Here is a 27,605-nt window from a genome sequence, read left to right on the forward strand (position 1 = left end):
AATTAATCTACAACTCCCATATATTTTGAAATGTGGGAGGGAACTGGGGACATGGGGAAGAACGTATAAACTCCTATAGACAGTACTGGATTTGAACCTGGCTCACTGTTACAGCGTTGCGCTAATCAATATGTTAACTGTGATCTTGAAAACGGCAAAATTATTGGACTCCAGAAGCAAAACCCTGCCAATATAAAAAGACAAAATATTGAATGGTTCAGGCATTGGAAGTAGGAACCAGATTTAACATTTCTAGTCAATGACTATTTTCTACCTTCACACTCGGAAGGTACAATCATCTGATTGCCTTAAATACTTCTAAGGCAGTGCCTTTCATAGAGTGGGTACTCAATATGTTAAAGGTTTTGATTGATCTCTTCTTTGAGCTACTGTCAAAAATGTTAAATCTGCTCTTTTGATCTTTCTTGGAAATTGGTTCAAATGTCAGCTATTGAAGAGCTATTGGTTTTGTCATGAGCAGGGAAAACATTGAGGATTAAGAAAAGAGCTAGGGTATAGGACCAATTAGATTGTTCTTGCAAAAAAAATTGGCATATCCGAATAGCCTTCTTCTATAATGTAACAATTCTTCCCTCAACCACAGATGTACACTTCTCAAGTGGTCCAAAATATAACAGTCTGATAGGTGGTGATGCAAAGATCTGGTCTCGAGGACCAAAGACCAACAAGGTTGTAATCCAAGGTACGACTTTCAAGCATCTGGGGTTTCACCTGCAACCCAGTAAGAAATAGAAGCTATGTCTATTTATTGAAAAAAATGAAACATTGAAGATATGAATTGTGTAAGTGCTTCAAGATCTTGCCCATGTTGTATTTTATAGAAGGGCTGGAGCATTGTAACATTATTATAACTAATTCCTCAATTGTTTTCCCTTGATGTACAAAATACTTTGTTTTTTAGTTTGATTGAAATATTAACACTGGGGCACCTGCAAAACTGAAAATACAAGTTCTCTTTTTAATGATTTCTTTCAGAAAACTAATCTGGGATATGGTCAGAGTATGCGCTTGAGAGCACCAACACTAGACCCAGGGCTACTAATGCTCATTCATATTTCATTCTATGCCTGGGTCCCTTAATCTTAAGGGGAGAAAATAGTCCTCATTGATGTTGTGAGGGAATATATGTGGAATAGATTGACTGGCTCTTCTATTATATTAACAATTACACTGGACAGCACAATTTTTCAAAAGGTTTGCTTCCTGAAGGGGATTATGATAGACAGCTTCAAGATGAACAGAAAGATGATTCCAGATTTTCTGTATCAGATAGGAAGTTGGAATAACATTAACTTTTCTGAATTTAGCCTTTTTAATTGCAAAATATTGTTGACACATTGCATTAGTTCAATTGACTTAAAAATATTTTGCTACTAATATTCATTTGTACTCAGCATCTGATGCCTCTTGTGTCAGTGTCCAACAGTGCTTGATATCGCTTTTCCATGGTCACAATGTTCTGGTGAAACCTTTCACCATGAACGTCAGTGACTAAACCAAGATCAGCAGGGAAGACGTCCGAGCGTGAAGGTAGAAAATGAATTTTCAATGACATGCTGCACTTCATGGTTTTGTCTGCTGAAGTGGACTTAAAACAGGACAGGAAATCATTAAAACAGGTTATATCTGAAATAATTCATACATGATAGGAAGATTTTAAGATGATTTTTGTGATCTGCAGCCTAAAATCCATAAAATACACGTAAAAGTGTTCAGGAAGCAAAATCTTTGTTGTCTCGTGTTATTAATGAACATTCAAATAACTAAAGATTCCAGAAATCTGTAAAAGAATGCTGCAAGATATTCAGCATGTCGCGCAGATCTGTGGAGAGGGAAGTTGACTTAGTGCAGTTGTCTATCTGGATACAAGTAAGTATTGTTATATTAGCTGATATTAAGGGTCATTGATTTGAAATATTCATTATTTCTCTCTCCACAAATGTTTCCCTACATGCTGAAGATTAACAAGAGTTTTCAATTTAATTATTAAAATTCTTAATGTTAGGGTCCAGAGCATTGCTCTGTGGTGGATGCCAGATTCTCAATGATCCACAAATAGAATCCTGACTCATCGATTACATTGTGAAAGGACATAATTTGAGGCAATTACACCTCCATCGCACTTTGCTCAACAACTTACTTGCTGAACTTCAAACAAACGATGCAGTGACAAGAGTATTTATTCATTACTCTTTGCTGTTTGTGGAGCTTTTTGTCTGTCAAATGGAAGATTTTATGCATGTTATAATGGCAACCATACTTGAAAAGTAAGGCACTGAGGTAACGCAAGGTTTTATTTATAGAAATTCACTTTTTTTCTCATTCCAAATAATAATTAGTAAAAATAAGAATTGGACCTCAGTTCCATCTGCCATTTATATTCAGGTTCAAATGATCAGGTCATATCCAGATGAATGTAGGAAACACATTTTATTGTCTATATCAATGGATTCCAGTGGGAATTACACACTAAATATATTGTTTGTTCCATTAATGTATGTTTCTTCATTGTTGCTTCCAACATCTTATCATTGCTATTACTGTTCATTCCTCAATTGCTCAAAGGCACGGTTAGTAGACTTGCTGTGTCACAACTATACTGACCCTGGTTCGAAATTGACCTTGGGTACTGTCTGGGTAAAATTTGCACATTCTCACTGGGACTGGGTGGGTTTCCTTGGGGTGCTCCTGCCTCTTTCCACACCCAAAGATGTGTAGGATTGTAGGTTGAAATTGCCCCTCACATGGAAGTGAGTGGTAGAATCTGGTAGAAATGAATGGGAATAAAGAAAGAATTCAAGGTGGATTAACTTGAGTAGGTAATTGATGGTTAGTGAGGATTCAGTGAGTGAAGGGCTTGCTTCCATACTCTATGGCCCTCAGCGGGGTTTACATATATTGGTTCAGGAGGAAGCCTATACATCTTTAATAATAAGTGCATATTTAAGTAACCCACAAAAAGGTTTTGCAACAGGTTTCCCTTCTTCCTTCTTTCGCTTGCAGGAAGGGAAAAATTATGTCTTTACTCTTATTAGTGTTTGTTGGTCATCAAATTTTTGTAAAATAATTTTTAAAAATCGTGCTTGACAAATCTATTGGAATTCTTTGAGATGGTGACAGGTAAAATAGATGGGGGCGAGCCAGTGGATGTGGTGTACCTGGATTTCCAAAAGGCCTTCGATAAGGTCCCGCATAAACGACTGGCTTCCAAAATCAAGGCTCATGGGATTGGGGGCAAGGTATTGATGTGGATTGAGAACTGGCTGGCAGGTAGAAGACAGAGAGTTGGGATAAATGGCTCGTTTTCTGAGTGGCAGGCGGTGACCAGTGGGGTACCACAGGGATCTGTACTGGGACCCCAGCTGTTCACAATTTACATTAATGATCTGGATGAGGGGATTGGATGTCATATCTCCAAATTTGCAGATGACTAAGCTAGGAGGGGTTGTGTGCATGGAAGAGGGGGTCAGGAAGCTCCAGTGTGATTTGGATAAATTGGGGGACTGGGCAGATACATGGTAAATGCACTACAATGTGGATAAATGTGAGGTTATCCACTTTGGTAATACAAACTGGAGGGCAGATTACTATTTGAATGGCAATAGATTAAGAGATGGGGAAGTGCAGAGAGACCTAGGGGTACTTGTACATCAGTCACTGAAGGCGAGCCTGCAGGTACAGCAGGCGGTTAAAAAGGCAAATGGTATGTTGGCCTTCATATCAAGAGGGTTTGAGTCTAGGAACAAGGATACCTTACTGCAGTTGTACAGGGCCTTGGTGAGACCCCACCTGGAGTATTGTGTGCAGTTTTGGTCACCTTATCTAAGGAAGGATGTTCTTGCAATGGAGGGAGTGCAGAGGCGATTCACCAGGCTGATACCTGAAATGACAGGAATAACTTAGGAGGAAAGATTGCACAAACTGGGATTGTACTCGCTGGAGTTTAGAAGATTGAGAGGGGATCTCATAGAGACCTATAAAATTCTGGCTGGACTGGACAGAATGGATGCAGATGGGATGTTTCCAATGGTGGGAAAATCCAGAACCCGGGTCCATGGTTTGAGGAGAATAGGCAAACCATTTAGGACCGAGATGAGGAGGAATTTCTTTACCCAGAGGGTGATGAATCTGTGGAATTCATTGCCACAGAGGGCAGTAGAGGCACGTTCATTAAATATATTTAAGAGGGAATTAGATCTATTTCTTCAGTATAAGGGTATTAAAGGTTACGGAGAGAAGGCGGGGACGGGGTACTGAACTTTAAGTTCAGCCATGATCTCGTTGAATGGCAGAGCGGGCTCGAAGGGTCGAATGACCTACTCCTGCTCCTATCTTCTACGTTTCTATGTAAAAACCTACACCCACTGCTTTAACATTGATGACGAGCTGTCAGTACATGGAGATATCGGCCCCAAGATAGTTCTTCTCCCAGTTTGTCGAATTTGTACTTCTCTTCTGGGGAACTGTGAGGTGGAGAAGAGCTTTAAGCAGATTAAAATGCCGAATTGTCACACAGCACCGGAGGATGTAAACAGGGATTTGTAAAGGGAGTGAGGGCAAGGGTGGTGAAGATTTAATGATTAGTGCCTTGAAGGTCCAAGGTGAACTGAAATAAGTAATTTAATCTGATACTACTCCCAGGACCACAGTGAAAGTGGACAATACTGAGAAAATATGTACACACACACAATTAAAAATATAATTTCCTAATCCTGTTATCCAGCATCCTTCATTTCTTGCAATGCATAATAAAACTTGCAGTAAAATATTAAATGGCTATTAGAAATGCCTGACTTAAAATGCTTGTGCTGGATTGAAAAATAAGAAAAACAATCTGACTGAAATAGATTACTTCATGTACATACGAGAATAGGAAAGAAAATTAGTGCACATCACCCATGATGTGAAATAATGATGAGTTCAGCTAAGCTGCACATCAGAGAATAAATAAAGACAAATTATTTGAAGAAATTACATACCTTAAATGTAAATAAATGTCACACAATAGTAGGATCTGACCTAATGAACTCTCTCCCGTTTACTTCAACCATTTACCACATTTCCAGGATGGAGAGAATAATTCGTTTCTTCATTTATCTCCTGCATTGAATTCAACCCTCTGTGCAGCTCCCAAAAACCTGAGCTTGACTTTGTTCAAGAAGAATTGCTATTCTATTGCTGTGCGAGGAGAGAGGGCAGTGCACAGCTTTTGATTATTGTCTGAAGTCACAGACAAATTGGTGGAAAAATTCAGTTAAGGAGAAACTAATTTCAATTTAAACAGGAAAATCTGCAGATGCTGGGTTCAAGTGCAATACACAAATGAGTTGGAGAAAATCAGCAGGTCAGCTAGCGTCCACGGGACGTAAAAATGGTGACCAAAGCTTCAGGCTTGGGCCTTCGTCAGGAATAAGCGAAAGACGGGTAGCTGGGGAGTGGGAGGAGGAGTTGAGGGGAAAGAGGAAAGTGAAGGGAGAGGAGCTGATTTCAATTCTCCATTGAGAAAGTGGATGTGAGAGAGTAACTATTGAATGCTCTCGCTCCTTACGTCAACCAAAAAAGTAGGCAAGGATGAGATTGGCTCACTGCAGTGCTCAGAAATATGGTCTTCAGTTCAACTGCAGCAATAAACAAGATGATGTTTTATTAACCAAGAGAGGACAAGGCCATAAAATCAATCAGAATTTCTTAAATCATGTTGTAGAACACACAAAAAAGCATTCATTAGTGTTGGCACTTAAACTGTCAAAACGGTTCTTGACCAGTGGCCTAGTCTGAAAAAAAGATTGCTATGGATTTTGTTAGAGATATTATAGCTTTTATGGATCTTTGAAGCAATTATTAAATCTAGAAGGTGACACCAATTTAATATACGAGCACTTGTACTCTCTGACACTTGTGGTACTCATCTTTGGAAACCTACCATAGGAAATCTACACGACACCTGCAAAGTCCATTTTTCAAGAATGTTCTCTTTGCTTGCACATGAAGAGCCCAGGTTGTGATTTCTTTCCAGAGAGAAAAGAATTAACAATGAATAAACAGATTTTGTTTTCAAATTCACCCCTCCCCTGCCCTCACCGGAGCGGTTTTTAAAATCTAGCACAGATTGCAAGTCCTGGCTGTGGTTTTCAGGGTCTGGAGATCCCGCCATCAGATGAAGTATTCCTTCTTACTTTCATCCACAGAGTCTTGGAAGTTCGGATCGTTCTTCAAAGCAACATCTGCATTCTCAGCAAATTCTGTGCCCTTTGCCTCATTGGTGTGATACGTGCCCTTGTGCCTGTACAGGTAACGGATCAGGACCACGAGGAGACAAGTCACCACAAAGATCACGGCCGCTATGACACCTGTGGGTTACGAAGATAGTTTATTCAAGTCAGATTTCAGATTTATTGTCAGACAATACTTTTCATGTTAGGTGTTATAATGAAATTACAAATTCTATCATATTGCTACTTAACAGGGAAAATAAATATTATTTTTGAGACTCTGTATCACTTGCTCAAATGTAGCAAACCCTGTCACTTCAGCAAGGCTGAAACCAACACTGGATTGTGAGCATACAACCAGACTCTATGCATAAAACTCTTAAATATCTCAATCCTGAACCTCTCTAGAATGCGACTACTACTTTCCACATGAACAGACTCAGGTCAACCACTCCATCCCCAGCCCACACTTACCCAAACACATTGCTCAAGGCAGCACAGTTAGTACCCTGATTTGGGCAACACTGTTACCGTGTCAACAACTGAGACCAGGGCTCAAACCCTGCACTGCCTGTAAGGACTTTGTACTTTCTCCCAAAGTCTGCGTGGGTTTTGTCTGGGCGCTCCTGTTTCATCCCACCCTCTAAAAGCACATGGGGTTTCCAGGCCAATTTGTGTATTTTGGTGGCATCGTTCCGTGAGCGGTCGGGCCTGTTACCCTGCTGTATCTTAAATTTGCAAAGCCCATCATAGCCTCGTGGTTAATAGTACAACGGCAGTAGCCTGGGTTTTGTAAGGGATACTGGAATGGGAGGAGTCAAGCAAGTGCTCATTAGAAATGAAGTATTATGGGTTAACTTAAGGTGAAGGGATGCTGGAATGGGAGGAAGGGTCATAAAGGTAGAATAAAATAAGGATCTTCAAAACAGGATAGCAAGTGGATAGCTTTAGCAAGTCTTGGGGATTGATCAATGAGTAAAGAACAAAGACATGGTATTTCCTGGCTAACAAGTTTGCAGGAAGGCACATAAACTGAGAAGAAGTTAGAATCCACGTGGGCAGAATTACCTAATGCTAAACCAATCCAGGAGGCAGAAGATTGTTAGGGGGAAGGTATCTCTGTACTGAAATGAAATGTATAAAAGTTGGGTCAGCCTCAGTATCTGTGTGTATTCCCAGGGTAAGGGGAAGCCCCCAACTTTGCATTGTTGTAATAGTAGAATAAAAGTTCTTTGTTCTCAGTTTTTGTCTCGAGCAAATTCTGTGAAGGAACTTCTGTTTCTCACAATTGGGGGCTCGTCCGGGATCCCACTCCCTCCACTGACAGAGTGCCCGACGACGAGGGTAGGTGCACCCCGGCTGATTCAGCTGGACTCACGGACGGTGGGTGACTTGTCAGTGGACGAAGCGAGTGATATCCGAGAAGAGGCACTGAGAACAAACGACGGGAGGATGTTAAGGAAGCGCGCTAGGAATAGCTACTGGATCCCGGTAAGAGGAATTTTACTTACCTGTTAGTATGGGAGGTGTGAGTAGCAAGGGAAATAGTCCTAAGGAAGGACGGAACAATCAGATAACTAAGCAAAGTCCGTTAGGATTAATGTTATCTGATTGGGGTGCGGGGAAAACCCGTGGGAAAGACAGACAGACCATGGTCAGGTATTGCTGTCTGGAATGGGTTAAAAAACCCGATAAAAGGGAATTCGGTATATTGGCCAAAGCTCGGATCCGAGGATGACTGGATGTGTCAGGCATTGAACATCTGGCTCTATCAAAATCAAAGAGATAATATTGAGAGCAGAGAATATGCAGCCTGCTGGCTCAGGGGATCGTTTGATCAACTGGTTTTGAATGAAAAGGAATGCAAGGACAAGAAAGATAAGGAACATTTTGTCCCTGAAACACAAGGATGGGATGTGTTATATTCCCTTCCTCCACCTTATCCTCCTCCTATGCCGGCTCCTATCTTTCCCCCCCTCCTATGCTCTATCCTTCTGCACCTTCCCCTCCTCCCCCACAGCTAAAGAAAGGAGAAGAAAGTAGGGGTGGTATGATGACCCTTCACAAAGTACTCGATTACCACCTCTATTGACAAGAGAGAGAGGCGACTTTAATTCAGAGAAGTGTGAGACCCTCCGGGAAGAAAGGGCAGAACCCTTTGATTCATTTCCCAGAGAGCAGGAACCTAGACATTATAAAGGAGAGGATAAGCCAGAAACTAACTGGACGAGACCTTTACGGGAAGTTCCCATGGGAGGGGGGTCTCGGTTTTGTAAATGTGCCCCTGACTAGTCTCGATGTGCGTTATTTTAAGAGAGAATGCCCAATGCAAGCCAGGGAGACGCGACCTTACACACTGATGTGTTGGAATATAGGGGTTAATTAATCATAGAAAATATGTAGAATATATGCTTATGTACTATTCAGTTTGTATACATGAATCCAGTACTATGTAACAATTTAATATTTACCTCATGGTGAAGGGAAAGAGTAATGTAAGTAAGGGGCAGCCACAGTATGTAGCAAAGTTGGCTGATTACAGTAGGTTTAGAATTGCCTGCTCCCAAGATACAAAAGAGAGGATAGGTATGAAACAATTTAGTAGGAAGGTTAAGGCAAAAGGAGGTGTTGATTAGCATAAACAAAAAGAATCCTGACAGAGACTGTCAGAAACAAAGAGAATGGAATCAGTAAGAAGCTAAGACAGAAGGAGGTGTTTAGTAGAACAGAAGAATATGGCCAGATGAGAACAAAGAAATAATTAGAAATATCTGGGGTATGAATTGATTTCTGATCAAAACAACAGGATATTCTGACCTTGAGGATTAAAAAAGATGGGAGCTCTACACCCCAGATAACTGCAGAGCAGGAAATTACTTGTGATAAATCTTATACAAGAAATCTAGCAAAGAAAGCCAACTTTTGTTCTGTATGATAAGGTTGAGCTATATAAACTGTAGAGACTGGACAGTAGAGGTCAGTCTCGGGGAATAGCTCACTGTGCAGGTGACCTATGAACTAATGACTGAACCAGAGCTCTGTTAAGCTTTATTCTTATGCTGTGTAATAAACTGATTCTCCTATCACTTCATTTAACGAACACACTGGACTCAGACGACACCTAGACTAAATTAAGGGTAGGGTAAAGCCAGAGTCCGACAGATGGAAGCAGATTATGGGGGGTCACGGTTCTCAGCCAATACACACCGTGGGGCTGCACGGAGAACCATTGGTAAATTTAAGCATAGAACTCCACAGTGACAAGATGACCTTTTGAGTAGATTCTGGGGCAGCCCGGTCTAGTATTTTACAACCACCCGAGGGTGTTAAGATAGAGGGGACCGTGATGATTTCGGGAGTAGGAGGAAGAGATTTTACGGTCCCTGTATTAAGAGATGTAAGAATACAAATGAGAGAAAAGATAATAACAGAGGATATTTTACTAGTTCCCCAAGCTGGAGTTTGTTTGTTAGGACGAGATTTACAGGACCAATTGGCTATCGGCACCAGACCACAGGAATCAGGTATCAGGGTTCAATTGTATGTATTAAGCGAGGAAGATCGAGAACTAATAAATCCTGGAGTATGGGCAGAAAGAGGCAATAGAGGAGTGTTAGATATTCCTCCCCTGCAAGTTACTTTAAAAGATTCTGAACAAGTAATTAGACGAAAACAGTATCCAATTCCGATGGCTGGCCGAAAGGGGCTGCAGCCAGTAATTGACCAGTTGGTGAAAGATGGTATACTCGAACCTTGTATGTCACCTTTTGATACCCCAATTTTACCTGTCCAAAAACCAGACGGTATCTATCGATTAGTGCAGGACTTGAGGGAGCTGAACAAAATTATTCTCACCCGTCACCCGGTTGTACCTAATCCCTATACAATAATGGATAAAATCGATCCCCATAGTAAATGGTTTAGTGTGATTGATCTCAAAGATGCTTTCTGGACCTGTCCGTTAGCAACAGAGAGCAGAGACATGTTTGCCTTTGAATGGGAAAATCCTTTTACTGGACACAAGAATCAATATCGGTGGACGGTCCTTCCCCAGGGCTTTACAGAATCACCAAATTTATTTGGCCAGGTCTTAGAACAAATACTAGATGAGGCTCCTCGGAGAGAGAATTGTCAGTTGATACAATATGTTGATGATTTGTTAATTACGAGAAAAATTTACAAATTAGCTAAGCAGTTTACTGTTGAACTTTTGAATTTTCTGGAGAATAAGGGTCTCAGGGTGGGCGAATCCAAATTACAATTTGTTCAATCAGAAGTTAAATACTTAGGTCATCTGGTAAGTCAGGGAACTAGGAAAATAAGTCCAGAGAGGATACATGGTATTCTACAGATCCCCCCTCCCAAGAATGCCCAAGAATTTAGGAAATTCCTTGGTTTAGTGGGATACTGTAGAATCTGGATTGAAAATTATTCTAGCCTGGTCAGATTTCTCTATGATAAACTCACGATTCTAGGGGGCGAAGCTGTTGTCTGGACAAAGGAAGAGATTAAAGATTTTAACTTGGTGAAACAGTGCCTTATTAGTGCCCCAGTGTTGGCTTTACCCAACCTAAATAAGCCATTTGACCTATATACCAATGCGAAAGGAGGTGTAGCCACCGGAGTACTAACACAAGAGAGAGTAGGCTGTAGACAGCCAGTTGCTTTTCTGTCAAAAGTTTTAGACCCTGTTTGTCGTGGTTGGCCAGAGTGTGTGCAAGCCATCGCAGCCACTGCTATTTTAGATGAGGAAGGACGAAAGATTATGTTTGGTGCCCCGATGATAGTTCACACCCCTCACACAGTCCGCAATATTCTCTTACAACGTGCTGGAAGGTGGCTCACAGGCTCTAGAATTTTAAAATATGAAGCGATCCTAATGGATAGGGATGATTTGACACTGATTACGAATAAAGAACACAATCCAGCAGCTTTCTTGGTTTCTCCAAATTCTGACAATACCATAAATGAGTTAGAGCATGTATGTTTAGAGGTAATAGATTTACAGACCAAAATTAGAGAGGATTTAAGTGATGAGCCTTTACAGGAGGGTGAAAGGTGGTTTATTGATGGATCTTCTCGTTGCATTGATGGCACTCGCTATAGCGGGTAGAGTGTAGTGGATGGGAAAGAAGGAGTGGTGATTGAAGCCGGTCACCTTCCCAGTCATTGGTCAGCACAATCTTGTGAATTGTATGCCCTCTGTACAGTTCTCCAGGGTCTAGAGAACAAGGTGCGCATGATCTACACAGACTCAGAGTATGCTTTTGGTGTAGTGCACACCTTTGGGGAGATCTGGAAAGAGTGGGGAATGATAACTGGAAAAGGACAAAAGTTGATCCATGAAAACTTAATTGTCCAATCTCTAGATGCTCTTACATTACCTGAGGAAATAGCTGTAGTTCATGTACGGAGCCATCAAAGTGGTGACAGTCCTGAACCACAGGGGAACAGACAGGCAGATGCAGCTGCCAAACAGGCTGCGCTCACGGAGAAAATAGACATGCAGCTGTTACTCCCCACCCCTGGAGTATCCTATTCATTCTTAAACCTGGTGATTGGGTATATGTAAAAGCATGGCAAGATCACCAACTAAAACCTGTCTGGGATGGCCCCTATTGTGTACTTTTGATTACAGACACTGCAGTGCGAACGAAAGAAAAGGGGTGGACTCATATACAACGAATTAAACAAGCTGCTGATCCACGGACTAAAGACATTGATAATCTACCCTCCACCGGGCGTGCTGTCCTTCATCCTTCTGATCTGAAAGTTACACTACGCCGGGAAAAAGTGCTGTAATGTTGTTTTTACCATTTACTGCATTGTTTACTTGTTGGTTCCCCGTTTTTGGAACATCCCTAAATTACTCATGATGTATTAAGTCCTCCTGGAATAGGGGCAGCAGAGGTGACAATTATTTACCTTTAGAATGTAGACAGGGCATAGATATAAAGTATAGTCATAGTGGGGAATGGGTTAATATAGGATCCCAACATGGACCAGGGGAACAGACGTGGGCAGAATTACCTAATGCTAAACCAATCCAGGAGGCAGAAGATTGTTAGGGGGAAGGTATCTCTGTACTGAAATGAAATGTATAAAAGTTGGGTCAGCCTCAGTATCTATGTGTATTCCCAGGGTAAGGGGAAGCCCCCAACTTTGCATTGTTGTAATAGTAGAATAAAAGTTCTTTGTTCTCAGTTTTTGTCTCGAGCAAATTCTGTTTCTCACAGTTTGAATCTGGCGCTGCCTGTAACAAGTTTGTATGTTCTCCTTGTGACCTGTGTGGGTTCCCTCTGGATTCCTCCCAAATTCCAGAGATATACAGGGTGAGCATTAATTGGTCATTAGGTGTATTTGGGTGACGTAGTTCATAGACCGGAAGTGTCTGTTACCATGCTGTACCTCCAAATTAAATAAAATAATGGAGAGTGTCAGTAAATGAACAACTAGTAGGCATGAAAGGAAGATATATGAAGGCAAGAAGATAACAAACAGAAAGTAAATATTTGAAAGGGAAGAGACAAACATAAAATGCAGAGAAAAGTGGATGACAAACAAAAAAAAAGCTAACGTATGAGTGAATTGGGCAGCTTCAAAGAGTTTACCTATAGTTCCTTCTTGTGTCAGATGTGTTAACACTAGTCCAGGCATGGCTAATGCACTCTGACATCTGTCTTGTGTGCTACCAAATCCTGTGGTAGCAGCACTTTGAATCAAGCATTCAATGGCACATTGCATTTTGCCCTTTGTGTGTCTTTACATTTCAAGATTCCTTTTCTTGTCATAAAAATGCAATGTGAATGATAATCTTCAACTTTTCCCTTCCATCAGACAAACAAAGAGTTATCATGAACATTGCCTGGGACCCCTAACAATAAGAGAAAGAGAAGCAATAGAGAGCCCCCTCAGAGACACTGGGTGTCCGTGGAAAACTGGCATCGTTCAGTACCTAGGCTTTTGTGATTCACTGGGTCACAGGAACTGGAGTTGAAGCACACTTCTGGATTGTGACAATTGGCAGCTGCAGCTTCACTGAGTGATATAGGAAGCAGGAACTGGCAGGAAATGGTGGGATGAAGAGGCCTCTGTATGCCCAGACTGGGGATTTATTTTTCTGTGGTTGGATGGACAAGAGCAATGCAAAGTTATTAGACAATGTAGAGAAATGCAAAAAAATCTGCGGATGCTGGGATTCTGAGCAAACACCACGCCAGCTGGAGCAACTGGAAGGGCCAGGCCACATCCATGCTTAGAAATTGTCTGTTCATGTATGATATTAGGACCCTTTATCAAAAGGTCTTGACCTGACACATTGACTCAAACACATCTGCTCATGGATCCTGCCTCTCACTTCTTGGTTTTTGCTCTTTATCAATAAAGGTGATGACTTTTCCGGAGCAATGTTTAAATCAAAATCTACCATAGACAGTAAAATGTTGGTGGACTTTTGAAGGGAGTGAAACACGGAAATCTGCAGACACTGTGATTGTTGTAAAAACACGCAGCAAATGCTTTAGGAACTCAACTGGTCCCACAGCATCCATAGGAGTTAAAGATATGCTACCGACATTTAGAGCCTGAGCCCTTCTTCGATGTATAAACAAAACTGCAGGCAGGTGACACAATTAAAGACTTGGGCAATAAAGGGGGGAGAATGGAAGGGGGAGGAGTACAGAACAAACAAAAGGTGTTCATTAGATACAAGAGGGAAGGTGAGAATTGGTTAGGCTCTGTGAAAGGAGACAGAGGGAAAAGGGAAAAGTGCGAGAGAGAGAGGGACAGAACTAGAGGAAAGGAGACAGGGGTTGAAGATGGGGAGGGGGGGAGGGGAGTTGATGTTAATGCCATCTAGTTGGAGAGTGCCCAGACAGAAATATGAGATGTTGTTCTTCCCATTTCCAAGTGGCCTCAGACCAGCAGCATGAGGCCATGGAGAGACGTCAGCATGGGGATGGACGGAGGAACTGAAATGGATGGCCACTGGGAGCTTCCCTCTATTGAAGCGATTGAGCCCAGGATCTGTCCCTCCCTCTCAAAATCAGACGGGGACCACCTTAATATCAGAATACAGAAGAAACAGATGGAGCCAATTAATAATCAAGCTATTCTACATGCTTGTTATAATCGTGGAGTAAATATTTTAAGCAGTACGTGTAACTGGTCTGGCTGCATTTTATTCATTATTGAATTAAAATCTGTGTTAATATCAGTAAATACACAAACTGATGGAGAAACATTTCAGCTTCTCTCTTCCTTTCCATTTCCACCTGAGATATTTCCGATGTCGGCCAATACGCCACTCCACACCCTTCTTTCCTCCTCCCCCTACCTTTTTATTCAGAAACCTGATGGCTTTCTGCTCAATCCTTGACAAAGCCTCAAGCCCGAAATATTGGTTTTATATTTTTGCTTCCTATGGACACTGCGTTGCTACATTCACAGCCTCAGCTGAATTTCCTGTTTCACTTTGTTTTATTATCACTCTTGTTGACATAACAAGATTAAAAATTCAAAATTCATTTATTGTCATGTAATAATACACAAAATGTAATATTACACAAAATTTCCTTCTGCCTGTCATAAGGCAGACAAAAAGTCACCATTAGTATTTGCTAGTATCCTATACATTCAGAGAGAAAGAGAAGCAAAAGAGAGTTCCTTCAGAGACAATAACTTTCCATGGATTCGCCTCCAGCGCTCTCGCAGCCTCACCAACCCACTTACTCCATCAGCAACTCGAGCTCTAGATCTAAATCTCCAATACGACTGAGGCTGTTCGGGGGCTCTTTTTGTCCTGAGCACCATCACGAATCCCGGTTCCATGAGTTTCTCAACAACAAGTCAATGACCGCCTGCTATCTGTGTGGGTCCTTCAGCCACTGAGCCCCTCGCTGGCCTGCTACCACGGTCACATTTCTGTCATATCACCCCCTCTGCTTCGCCTTCTCAGCAACAGGATGTTTCTCCCCATTTCTGCCACCCTGCACTGGCCTGCTGCTCCCCCAGAATCTGCATCCCTCATGCAGCTGCCAATCATCGGCACAGCCCGCGGATTTTCCTTCAACAGACCATTTAAAGCTTGTACACAGCCGCTGGCAATTGGGCCAGTTGGCTGCACCCTGTGGAGCAGCAGAATGTCTCTGCTCCCCATTCTCCTGGGTCTACACCTCTGGCAGGACCTCATTGCTGGGAGATATTCTTCTTTGTTACATATTTTAGCCCAAGTTACAATTAAGAAGTAAATTTCTCTCAAATTAATGATGTAACAATGTGACCTCAAAGTCACAATTACCCAATTTTTATTACTCAAAAGGAAAATAGAGCATGAAAGTTTTTCATTCATCGCAATTAAACAGCAAGGTCCTGAAAAATTAATGTGGACACAACAAGAACAATTCACTAAGCAACAGGAGAAATCCCACATCAACAGAAGTGAAGCAGTAAATCGAGCCTCTTAAATTTCTTCCTGTCATCTCGGCAATCAATACCTCATTTAACCTGGTGTTGACACAAGGAAATACATTTCTACCTATCTCCATCAACTCTCTTGTCCAGTACTGGTGATAACCCTCTTTTAACCTGGGGAATTCCTCAACTTTCTCTCCAAAACTCCCTCAGAACAAGGTCTGTGACAATCTGGCCATGCCCACGACAGAGAAGGTGTGTGCCAGATGTGAAGGTACCAGTGAAACATTTTGTGGTAGCCCAGATTCTCTGTTGAACTCAGTGAGAGCAAAGTACTGAGAACAGGGCAAAGAGAGTGACGTCGCCAGCAGCAAATGATTTTGAGTTGATGAGAGTCTGCAGGAAGATTGGATTTCCTAATGTGATCAACACTCTAAAGATCTGTATTCTTTGGAGTTGAGAAAGGGTGATCTTATTGAAACGTCCACGATCTTGAGGAGGAAGGTTTTCAGTAGAGGGCAGAATCTCAAAGGAGGGGGTGAAACATGAAAGTCAGCAGATGCTGCGATGGTTACAAAAACACAGAAATGCTGGAGGAGCTCAGCTGATCTCAGTGTCCATGGGAGCTAGAGATAACATAACATAACATAACAATTACAGCACGGACAATTGTTATACCATACTATACTACCTTAAGGAAGGGCTCAGGTCTGAAATGTCAGTAATATATCTTTACCTCCTTTGGATGCTGAGAGACCAGTTGAGTTCCTCCAGCATTTCTGTGTGAGGGGGTATTGTTACAGGATTAGGGAGGTATGTAGGAACATCTCATAGGACTGTGCAGTCAGTTAGCACAATGCTACTACAACAACAATGTCAAGTCCAGTGCTGACTTTCAAGAGTTTTCCAGGTGCTCCGGTTTCCTCCTACTCTCCAAAGACTACGGGGTTCATAGTTTATTTGGTTACATGGGCATATTTCAGCAGGCGCACAGATGGTGGTGAATTCTTTACCTTGGAAGGTTTTGGAGGCAGGATCTTTGGGAATATTTAAAAGGAAGCAGATAAATTATTAAAAGATCTGAGAATTAAATATGGAGCTAGCACAGAATAAAGGTTGAGGACTGAAGCAGATCAGTCATGAAATTTTAAATAGTGGAGCATGCTCTTATTTTCTTATGGTCTTTTATCCCAATCAAATAAGCTATTAAACAGATCAACTAAACAAAGTGGATGACAACAGTGAGAGATCACATCATCGCTGACTGGATATCAGTGTAAATGAAAACTACATGCAAAGACCACTCTGGAGCTTCAATTTACATGGACTTTTGAAAGTGACAAGAAGTATTGAGGAAATAGGGTATTATCCCTGCTATTCAGAATTCAAGTCACCAGCAAAAAAAAATCACGGAAAAGAAATGGGTAAAAAATCCAGAAGTTTAAAATTGATGCATCTCACTGTTAGTTCTCAACTCACGCAACACGCAGTCTCAAACGACCAGAAAACTCGATTAAACTGCCATCTACCAATCCCCAGAGGTGACAGACACCAGGAGTTTTACTGTAGTTACCAAAGTATAAAAGCAGGAAAATGAGCATTTAAGAAGTTCTGGTTTTGCTCAGAATGTTCTGTTCCAGCGACAATTTCAGAAGAGTTTGAAAGCTGCAAAGGGTATTTAACTGCAAGGTTAAATTGGAGAAGAGTTCACCTTCAAGAAATGAGATATGGAGGAAAAAAAATCCAGAGGACTCAAATATTCACGATTAGTTCCGGCCTGAAATTTTGACCATTCTTTTTTTCCCATAGATGCACTTGACCTGTAAGTTGCTCTAGTAGATTGTTTTCTAAAAATGAAGGAGTTCTGCATGGGGTCTACAAGATTATAACAGGTCTAGGGAAGGGAGATGAAGTACAACTGTTCTCTTAGTTGGTGGCACGAAGTCTAGACCACACAAAAGTTAAGATTTTAGACAACAGATGCAAGGGAAATTTAAGAATTTATTTGAAAAGGTATCATTATGTCAGTGAGCGGAAATGAGCTGGAACATGCTCTTGACAGGACTGTGGAAAGCAGACCATCAATTTCAAAAGGAAATAGTGTGGGACACAAGAGACAAACCTGAAGGCTGGTAAGATCAGATGTGGGGGGGACAGGATTGATTTACAGAGATCCAATATGGACTCAGTGGGATTTGTGACCTCTTGTTATGCCCATCTGAGCTTTGTGGGTGGGGAGGGTTTTAGTTGTGAATCCTGTGATAAATTCTCTGGTCTTTAAGATTCTTTGAAACTTAATGTAATATTAACAACTTAGAATTTAACAATATTTAAGGATAAATTCTAATGGTGTGGTGTTTGGAGGGGATAAAGAGATGGAAATTCCTTGTAGGTTGAAACAAAGACCTTGCAATGGTCATTTGACAACTGTGACCACCCCCTCCTCCCTCACCCCCCTTCTGGCTTCACTGTGGAAACATTGCACAGGCAGAAACAATTTGGCTAGAACCACAGGCTTGTAATTCAATTCCAAGGTTCTGTGTGAGGCTTGGCTTGATTACAGGAGCTCACGATGTTTTTGGAGGAAGTTGATTGAAAGTAATCACTCTCAGACTCACTATTCCCAATACATTTGTATCCACCCACAGATCCTTTGGAGCCTGTAATAAGGCTCAGTTAATATGTTTGCTTGATACTTTTCCTGCAGTTTTGCTTCCTTTTGGGTACCCTCACTTTACCATTATGTTTTCTCAACACCCATCACATATTCTTTATAAAACTCAATTTCTTAACCTTATTTTATTCTGTTTATTTCAATAACTTGGTAGATTTGAGTAAAAAAGTTTCCTTAACCTGAAACATGGACTTTGGACCATTAACTAAATAAACTTACACCACAACAATGGTAACTACTATACAATCCTCCTAAACCATCCCTAGCCATGCATTGCAGGCACCACCTTGCCCTGTGCAAAAACCGTGTATCTGACGTCTCCCCTAAACACTCCTCTACCCACCTTAAATAGATGTACTCTGGTACCTGTTATTGTCACGCTGGGAAACAGGTCCTGGCTGTCCATCCTACCTATGCTTCTCATAATCCATGTCTCACATAATTTTATATATCTCTATGAAGTCTCCTTTCATACTTCACTGCTCCATAGGAAAAACTCCTAGTTCGTTCAACCTTGCTTCATAAAACAAGTTCTCCAACCCAAGTAAATCTCCAGGAAAATCACCTCTGCATCCTGTTACAGCATCTACATGCTTCCTGTAATTAGGTGACAAGAACTGAATGCAATACTCCAAGTGTGACCAGAGCTGCAATATTACCTCATGTTACAATCATCCTGTTTTATTCCACCCTCATTCCCATCAACTCTGCCTACATTTTACTGCTCAGGAAACCCATGTGGTCAGTGGGAGAGGGTGCAATCTCCACACAGACAATGCGGGATCAAACCAGAGTTACTGGATCCGTGAGTTGCCGGAACTTTGCTACTGGAACACCCACAAATGGCAATATTAAAGGGCAGTGAAGAGTTAACCACATTGTTGCAGGTCACAGAGAGGTTGGGTAATGGCAGTTCAGATTTCCTTTCAAAATAAATACAATAGATCTTAATAAAACTGCCTAGTCTTTTCGGAGTCAGACCTTTTATTCAAAATAAATTTTAATTAAATTTCAGTTCTCTTGTATGGGATTTGAACTTGTTTCTCCAATCATTAGCTCAGGATTCTGGATAACTAATTTATTAACTGTGCCTCTTGCCCGCCAACAAAAGATTCTTTCAGAAGTCACAACTATGGCACATGAGCAATTGAAGGATGCAAAAGAAGACCAAAGTTGAGACAAAACACTGGAAAATTGACATAATTCTTTCATTTGAAGATCAATGCTTCTGTGAACAGATTTGACATTGTGAGAGAAATAGGACACAATTTCCAACAGTTTTAATTTCCGCTCATGAAATCAATGTCACAGGGGGAAGTGCAATATTAAATGGGATGCAATATAGTGAAAGAAAATTTAGTCACAAAAATGTTCTGTTTCAAAAACAATTTCAGCCAAATGGTTGAGAATTCCATTTCTAACTATCGTATTTCACAGCATAAAGGACTAACTGGCATATAACACTTCCCCTCCCCACCCCCAGTCCCCCAACCCCAAACCCCACCCCCCTCATTTTTAGCATGAAATGATCAGGAAAAAGATAGTTTTAGTGTATTTATAGGTAAAACTTGGGCAGAACATGCATCTAGGACATTGATAAAACTTGTTTTAATTAACAAGAGAAACCCTTTAATAAGAGACCATTAAAACCAGTAATGATCATAAACAAAAATAGAATAAAACATCAACATTCTGTAACAAAGACTTTAATCATCTTCACTGCCTGAACATTCATCAGGTGTCATCACGGTCAAAGCCCAAAAGCTCAGCGTCACTCCAGCTGGTATCACCGTTTTCAAATAATGCATCGTCCTCAGTGCCGTCAAGGCCATTACCACACTTCTTAAAAGCCTTAACAATAACTCCAGCGCTGACAGTATAATGGTGGGGTGTTTCATTTTTCTTGCTCATGTTAATGCACAATCCTTTTCTCCCATCGTGCTGTTTTTAAATGGCTTGTTTATACACACAACTAAAGGCTGCAATTAGCTTGTCAGACCACCAAGAATAACAGACATCTGTTTGCGAAAGTGGGAGGAAACCGGAGCCCCTGGGGAAAACCCATGCAGACATGGGGAGAATATACAAACTTCTTACAGACAGGATGGGATTCGAACCCTGGACCCGATTTCTGGTGCTGGAGCAGCGTTGGGCCTACTGCGATGCTAATAATGCTGCCTTTACTCTGGACCAACTGATCTCTCTCTGTAACCCTTCACTCTGTCCTGTAACTTATTCTTTGTACTATGTATGAGATGTCTACTGATCTGCTCCCAATACAATCTCTATCACTGCATCTCGATACACTTGACAATAAATTTGAACTTGAAATCATATTTTAGAATCAGGCTGTGATACACGCATTTCATTCACTCTTTTCCTTCAAACATTGTAATTGTCACCGCCTCCCCTTGTATATTATTCTAGATAATCAACACCCTCTTCACAAAGCCCACGGAACTCCTTTCAATTTCTCCTCTCTCGCCTTCAAACTGTGATCCCTTGTTCTGGACCCACCTGCTCCTTGAAAAGAAAATGTAACAATCTCCACCACTCATAATTTAATAAAGGTCATCGCTCAGAACATCACCGGCAGCAGATTAAAGATTTTATCAACACTACAAAATACCATCAGCGAGAAAAATCAATGGCCCCTATTGAAAATGTATTTACCATGGAACTAAAGATGGTAACAATCATTTTAGGATTGTGTTGATTCGTTATGGAAATTCAATGAGACATCAATTTTCAGTTTTGGAGAATTGCAGGGAAAATTGTTATGTCGTCCAAATGTTGGAGCGTCCCCTAAATGCTCAGCAACAGATAGAGAATAAAAAGAATCAAATATGCAGATGGAAGAAATCGGAGTTAAAGACTGCCGCAGATACAGCAGCAACAAAGTTGACGATTTTTCATTTAAACTCCGATTATCGATCTGCAATGTCAAGTCTGTTATAATTATGTTTATCATTATACTGGCGGAGTACCACTTTAAGAACTGCTAAGTTAAACAACTGCTCTCTGGTTGGAGTGGAGCTTGTTGGAACCAGTAGCAGGTCTATAGTGTAAACATAGATAAGAGGAATGATATCTCGCAGGGTTCTTGGTTTAATAAAACTATTTGTTCATCTATTTCTGGTCATTCTCCAAGAGCTTAGAAAGTGTTGCTGATCTATGGCACCAAAACATTCTGTCCTGATAACAACAGAAATGGGAGCCAGCCAAATGCCACTTTCAAGCAATATTGCAATGACTCTCACCTCTGTTAATATGCAGAAACCCATCGATCTGGGCTCTGAATGAACGCATGACCCAGCCTCGACAGCCCTCCAGCATAGAGAGGTTGGCAGGTTTGCCACTCGCCAAATGAAGATAGTTTCTCTTCCCCTCAATTTTAAATCATCTACCTATTATCCACAAATTGCGGATCTTGTTCATGACCTGTCAGTCAGAGCCAAAATTCTCTTTGCAGCAAGCCAGTCAGGTCTTGTCAGGACTTTGCAAATGTCTGTATGATAGAACACTACAGCACAGTACAGGATCTTTGACCCTCAATGTCGTGCCAACCTATATATTCCTACCAAAAAAAAACAAATCCTTCCTACTTCATAGCCCTCTATTTTTCTTCCATCCTTGTGCTTCTCCAAGAGTTTCCTAAATGCCCCGATTTAGGAATTCAGCCTCCACCATGATCCCTGGCAATGTATTCCAGACCCCCACAACTCTCTGTGTGAAAAACCTACCCCTGATGTCTCCCCGAAACTTTCCTCCCTTCATTTTGTACAGATGTCCTCTGGTGTTTTGCTACTACTGACAGGAAAAAGGCGCCGGCTGCTTATCTTACCCTATGCCTCTCATTCTTCTGAGCAATAGAGAATACAGACCCAGCCTATTTAATCTACCTTCCCAGCCTTGCCACAATATAGCAGGTTCTCCAACAGTGAAACAAGGGTGATGAATCTTTGCTGCACTCCCTCTTTGGCAGGTACATTCTTTCTTAGGTAATGAGGTTAAAATTGCAGTCAAATCTCCAGGTGCAGTCTCACCCAACGACAGTAAGATTTTCTTAATTCAGTTATCAATCCTCATTATAACACAACATGCCCTTTCAATTGCCTCCTTTATTTTTTTGTTGTTTACAACATGGTAGAATCATGTTCTGGCCTTTGAGATCTGTACCACCCAATTACACCCAATTAATCTACAGCCCTGAAGATTTTGAAAGGTGGAGAGGAAACCAGAGCACCAAGGAAAGGCCACACAGGGCACGGGGAGAACATGCAAATTCCTTACAGTTAGTGCCAGATTTGAGTGCTGAATAAGTAGCATTGGTGCTAAACCACGATGCAAATCACACCACTCAGAGTTGGCCTTCAGTGACATGTTGGCCTTCACTAATATGTATACAAGCACACCTACATCATTTTGAAAATCAATATTACCCAATCTCTCACCACTTTATAAATGCTCTGCTTATCTGGTACATTTGAAGTAGGTGACATAAATTTTTTTTCCATGTTACATTCTACCATCTTCCTCTACACTTATAATCCCACTTGGTCTAATGTCTTCAACAGATTTAGAATTATGATGCTTTTATAATTTTGTTGGAGACTGGTACGATACTGACTGAAGAGATGTCAGGTATTGGATCTGGGATGTGGGTGAGTGCCGAGGGCTCTGAAGGCTCCCTGATTGTGGCAAGGTTTGGCTATGGAGCTGGGTTGCCGATGGTTTGGACTGAAGTCTGTGTGGCTGGGGAGGATGTGGGAGTACCAATGAAAACGTTGAGTCGGGGAATTTGCTTTTGCACCTCATTCTCTGACTGGAAGGAGTGCTGGGCAATTTCGGCTGATGGCAAATCTTTGCCCTCCAGCAGACTAAAGTAAATTTCATGTAATACATGTATGAAATCTTTTATTGAAATTATGAAAACCAAAAATCTCTGAAAACTGAGCATTTTTTCCACGGATGCTGTCTGCACAACAAACTTCGCTTTTGGCACCAAACGTGACCCGACGCGACCCACTCTCAACTCATACTTGAATACCCTATGTTGGTCCATGTTGGTAATTAGTGGAGCCCTAGGGAATCCTTACTTTATAGGTGCCAGTGGAAAAAAAGAGTCCAGCACCCTTCGATTTGCCGTACTTACCATATAACCACTTACAGCACAGAACAGGCCAATCGGCCCTACTAGTCCAGGCCGTAACAAATCCCCACCCTCCTAGTGCCACTGACCAGCACCTGGTCCATACCCCTCCAGTCCTCTCCATGTAACTATCCAGTCTTTCCTTAAATGTAACCAATGATCCCACCTCAACCACGTCTGGCGGAAGCTCATTCCACATCCCCACCACCCTTTGCGTAAAGAAATTTCCCCTCATGTTCCCCTTATAATTTTCCCCCTTCAATCTTAAACCATGCCCTCTAGTTTGAATCTCCCCCACTCTTAATTGAAAAAGCCTATCCACGTTTACTCTGTCTGTCCCTTTTAAAATCTTAAACACTTTTATCATAGATGGCTCAGTGACAGATGCCCCCTCAATCCGACATTGCCACATGGTCCACAAAGCATTCGTTCCTATATCAGCCACTCACAAGCTACCCACCTACACACTCTGTCAGGCACATCCTGTCCCATTTATGGCTATAATTGATGTCAGGCCCCCTCAGGTGAATTCAGTTCGCAAAGTATACTCCAAGAAATTTAACATAACTTCCATTCTTTACTCATCTGTCCCTCTAGAGGAGTGGTTTTCAAACTGCCCTCTTAACTCACATACCACCTTAAGCAATCCCTCTGTGATTGGCAAGAGATTGCTTAAGGTGGTATGTGAATAGGAAGGGAAAGTTGTTACTGAAATATTTTGCTCGAGAAAAATTGTTATTGGCATAGAGTTCCTTTGGAGTTCTGAAACCGTGCACAGGACGAGTCAATGAGGGATGATTAAAACAGTGGTTTTCAACCCTTTTCTTCCCACCCACATCCAACTTTAAGCAATCCCTTACTAATCACAGAACACTTATGGCATAGGGAATAGCAGGTGGAATGTGAGTTTAGGGGGGCATTTTAAAAACCACTGCTCGAGAGCAACCATTCTCAACTTTGGCCCTACAGCTCCCCTGGGGCCCACAGCATATGTAAGCAAAAGTCTTGTTTTCTTTTCATCTCACATAACATTTTTTAAATGATTTTTATGCAGTCAATAGGAAAGAAGCATGGAATAAACCAAAACCTGACTGCTTCACAGGGAATGGGCCAGATAAACTTTGAACAGAGTTCTAGAGGGGCCATACCAGGTTGAAAATGGCTGCTCTAGAGTTTGGGTGGAAGATGTCAAATCACTATTGGATCTTCCCATTACAACACAGCATCCACTCTTCAAACAAAACTCTCCTCTCACCAGCTGAACAAAGATAAAAAAAAAGGAGCCAGGGATTTTCAGCTCTTGTGCCACGTAGAAAGGATGCAGTTGGATGGGAGCACAAGGTTGCAATGCAGTTTCTGCTTTGGTCTCTGATTTACAAAGCAAGAATTACCTCATCTGAACTTCCTGCCAACTAGATGACAGCTGTTCAGCTTTAACTCAAGTGGAACATTTCAGTTCTGAAGAGACAATGGGTTGCTTTCTTTAGACTGAAGCGAGCTGAATAGGGATCTGATGGAGGTGCACAAAGTCATGAGAGGCATGGTCAGGGTATGTGGCAAGAGGCATTCTAGATCAGAGAGGTCTAATATTAGAGGTTTAGGGAGTATGTACTGAGGGGTTGGGTACTCTTCAGCATTTATATATCTCGACCAGTAGAAGCAAGATGGCCAAGGAGAACAAGGCTAAGTACCATTTGCAGGTAAATTGGATTAATATAGATAGGTACTGATCGTGTTATATGGCGAGCTCTCCACTGGCCACCGTGACAGAGGTGCACCAAAGAAAAGGTACAAGGACTGCCTAAAGAAATCTCTTGGTGCCTGCCACATTGACCACCGCCAGTGGGCTGATAACGCCTCAAACCGTGCATCTTGGCGCCTCACAGTTTGGCGGGCAGCAACCCCCTTTGAAGAAGACCGCAGAGCCCACCTCACTGACAAAAGGCAAAGGAGGAAAAACCCAACACCCAACCCCAACCCACCAATTTTCCCCTGCAACCGCTGCAACCGTGTCTGCCTGTCCCGCATCGGACTTGTCAGCCACAAACGAGCCTGCAGCTGACGTGGACTTTTTACCCCCTCCATAAATCTTCGTCCGCGAAGCCAAGCCAAAGATACATGCAAAATTGTCAAATATTGTAGACCAATTTTTAGAGTAAAATTTAGGGGGTTGACTATTACATGCATACTACTTTTGACCGTGGTAAGTATCTGTCCCATTCGGGATGTTGGGAGTGTGGATGGGCAGGGAGGCAGGTGGCTGGGTCACATTTGTGGTGTTGGGAGCTTAGATGGGTGGGCAGTCAGGACCAAGTCTGTGTTCAGAACATCTGGAGCTCAGATGGAGGGCAGCCTTGGCACTGGGAGCTTGGATGAGTGGGTGATTAGGGCCTAGGTGAGACTGTAGTGGGAATGTTGGGAACTCTGGTCGGCATGCAGCCAGGGCCTAGGTGACAGTCCACAATCGGGACGTTGGGAACTCCGGTGGCTGAGCAGCTGGGGTCTAGGCGATAGATGGTGTCACTGCGTCAGAGCCAGGCCCAAAAATGCCGGAGGGGGGTTCATCTTTTACACGCAATATATGGAAAATGCCAGATTTTTAGAGGGTTCAACTTTTACATGGTATCAACTATTCCATCAAGTACTATGTTTGGTATTTGTTGGTTTTTCAGCACATTTCAATACTTCATTACTATGTTCTTTCTCTAGTTCAGTCTTTCTGTGAACACATTAATACCTTTCATCCCTTTATCATATTTCTTTTGTGCTTTGGATGTAAAGATGAGGCTGTTCAGTACAAGAACAATTTTCCTGTCTAAAATGTAATCACAGATCAATACTAGAGTTGCTGTTTCTTTAGTTCATGTGTACGTGGAGTTATTCGCACATCTTCCTTCTCAAGTTTTTAGATTGCAAGAGACTATGCTTCTTTAAGTTCAAGTTCTCCAGTGCAAAATCCCTCATGGACTCGAGTATGAATTGAAATAATGATCATTAATACTCCAGGTGATAAAATCCCAATTCTCAGCAATGCTTGTTGAAGCAAGATGAAAACTACGAGTCATGCCTTCACTCACTAGAACCCTAATGATTATACCTGGAGGAATTCTTCATCAATATATTGGTTGAGGTATTCTGCATCTGCACTCAAAAGGGTATGGATGAAATTCAGCCAGAATCCATGGAGAGGAGATGAAAGTTGCTCAACAAGAAAGTTTCAGATGCTGGGGTCACATGCTTCTTGGTTGAAGTACGCACAGAGATCAATACGGCAGAAGGGGTTGGCATTGAAATGTGTGTGGAACTTTGTGGAGGGATGGGTGAAGGGAGAGTCGAAGAGGTAGGCATGGAAACTCTTCCCCTATCCCTGTCTCCTATCTTACAGCGTCTTTCCTTTCCTTCTCCTGTCAGAGAGCTACACTCTCCACCCATTACTTCTCAGTTTTTTTTTCTCTTCCACCCTGTTACCTGAATCCACCTTATGGCCCTGCAATGCGTGTCGAAAGTACCAAAGACTTGTTGATCCAAACCAAGGTTTTTATTAACTAAAAGACTGGAGCATATCACAAGTAGGTCGACCAGTCCAGAATGACCTGGTCTGGCTCGGAGCAATCCTTTAAGACCTGCCAGTGGGTATGGCTACACTCTCAGCCAATCACAGTCATCCTACACGACCATCCTACATATACACATTGGTGATAGAACCTGTACTATCACAGGCCCCTTCCCTGTTAGCCTGTGCTCCAACCCCCTGCCCATGCCTCTCTTCTCTCCTCTTATCCTCCCTCCACCTTTCTCGACAGGGACCTGTCTGTTCTTACTTCTACCTGATGAAAGACCTGTGATAGGACAGATTCTATCACCAGTGTGTCTATCTACAGATGGTCGTGTAGGATGACCATGATTGGCTGAGAGTGTAGCCACATCTACTGGCAGGTCTAAAAGGATTGCTCCTACCCAGACCAGGTCATTCTGGACTGGTCGACCTGCTTGTGATATGCTCCAGTCTTTAGTCAATAAAAGCCTCGGTTCGGATCAACAAGCCTTTGGTTCTTTCGACGCGCTCTACAAGGCCCAGGCCCAAAACCTTACTTCCCATGGATGCTGCATGACCTGCTGAGTTTCTCCAGCACAT

General features: G+C 42.0%; 1 protein-coding gene across 2 annotated transcripts in view; it reads right to left on the reverse strand.

Annotated features, from left to right (window-relative positions):
* Nucleotides 1-2,436: 2,436 nt before the first annotated feature.
* The window catches only part of LOC138750789 (glycophorin-C-like), a 108,078-nt gene continuing 82,909 nt past the window's right edge, over nucleotides 2,437-27,605 (reverse strand). For both annotated transcript variants that reach the window (XM_069912929.1, XM_069912930.1), the window contains one exon: nucleotides 2,437-6,371. In XM_069912929.1, the coding sequence (XP_069769030.1) occupies nucleotides 6,175-6,371 (197 nt within the window). In that variant the 3' untranslated portion in view covers nucleotides 2,437-6,174. The remainder of the gene's footprint in view (nucleotides 6,372-27,605) is intronic.

Source organism: Narcine bancroftii, unplaced genomic scaffold (genome assembly GCF_036971445.1).
Source record: "Narcine bancroftii isolate sNarBan1 unplaced genomic scaffold, sNarBan1.hap1 Scaffold_267, whole genome shotgun sequence".
NCBI lineage: Eukaryota > Metazoa > Chordata > Chondrichthyes > Torpediniformes > Narcinidae > Narcine > Narcine bancroftii.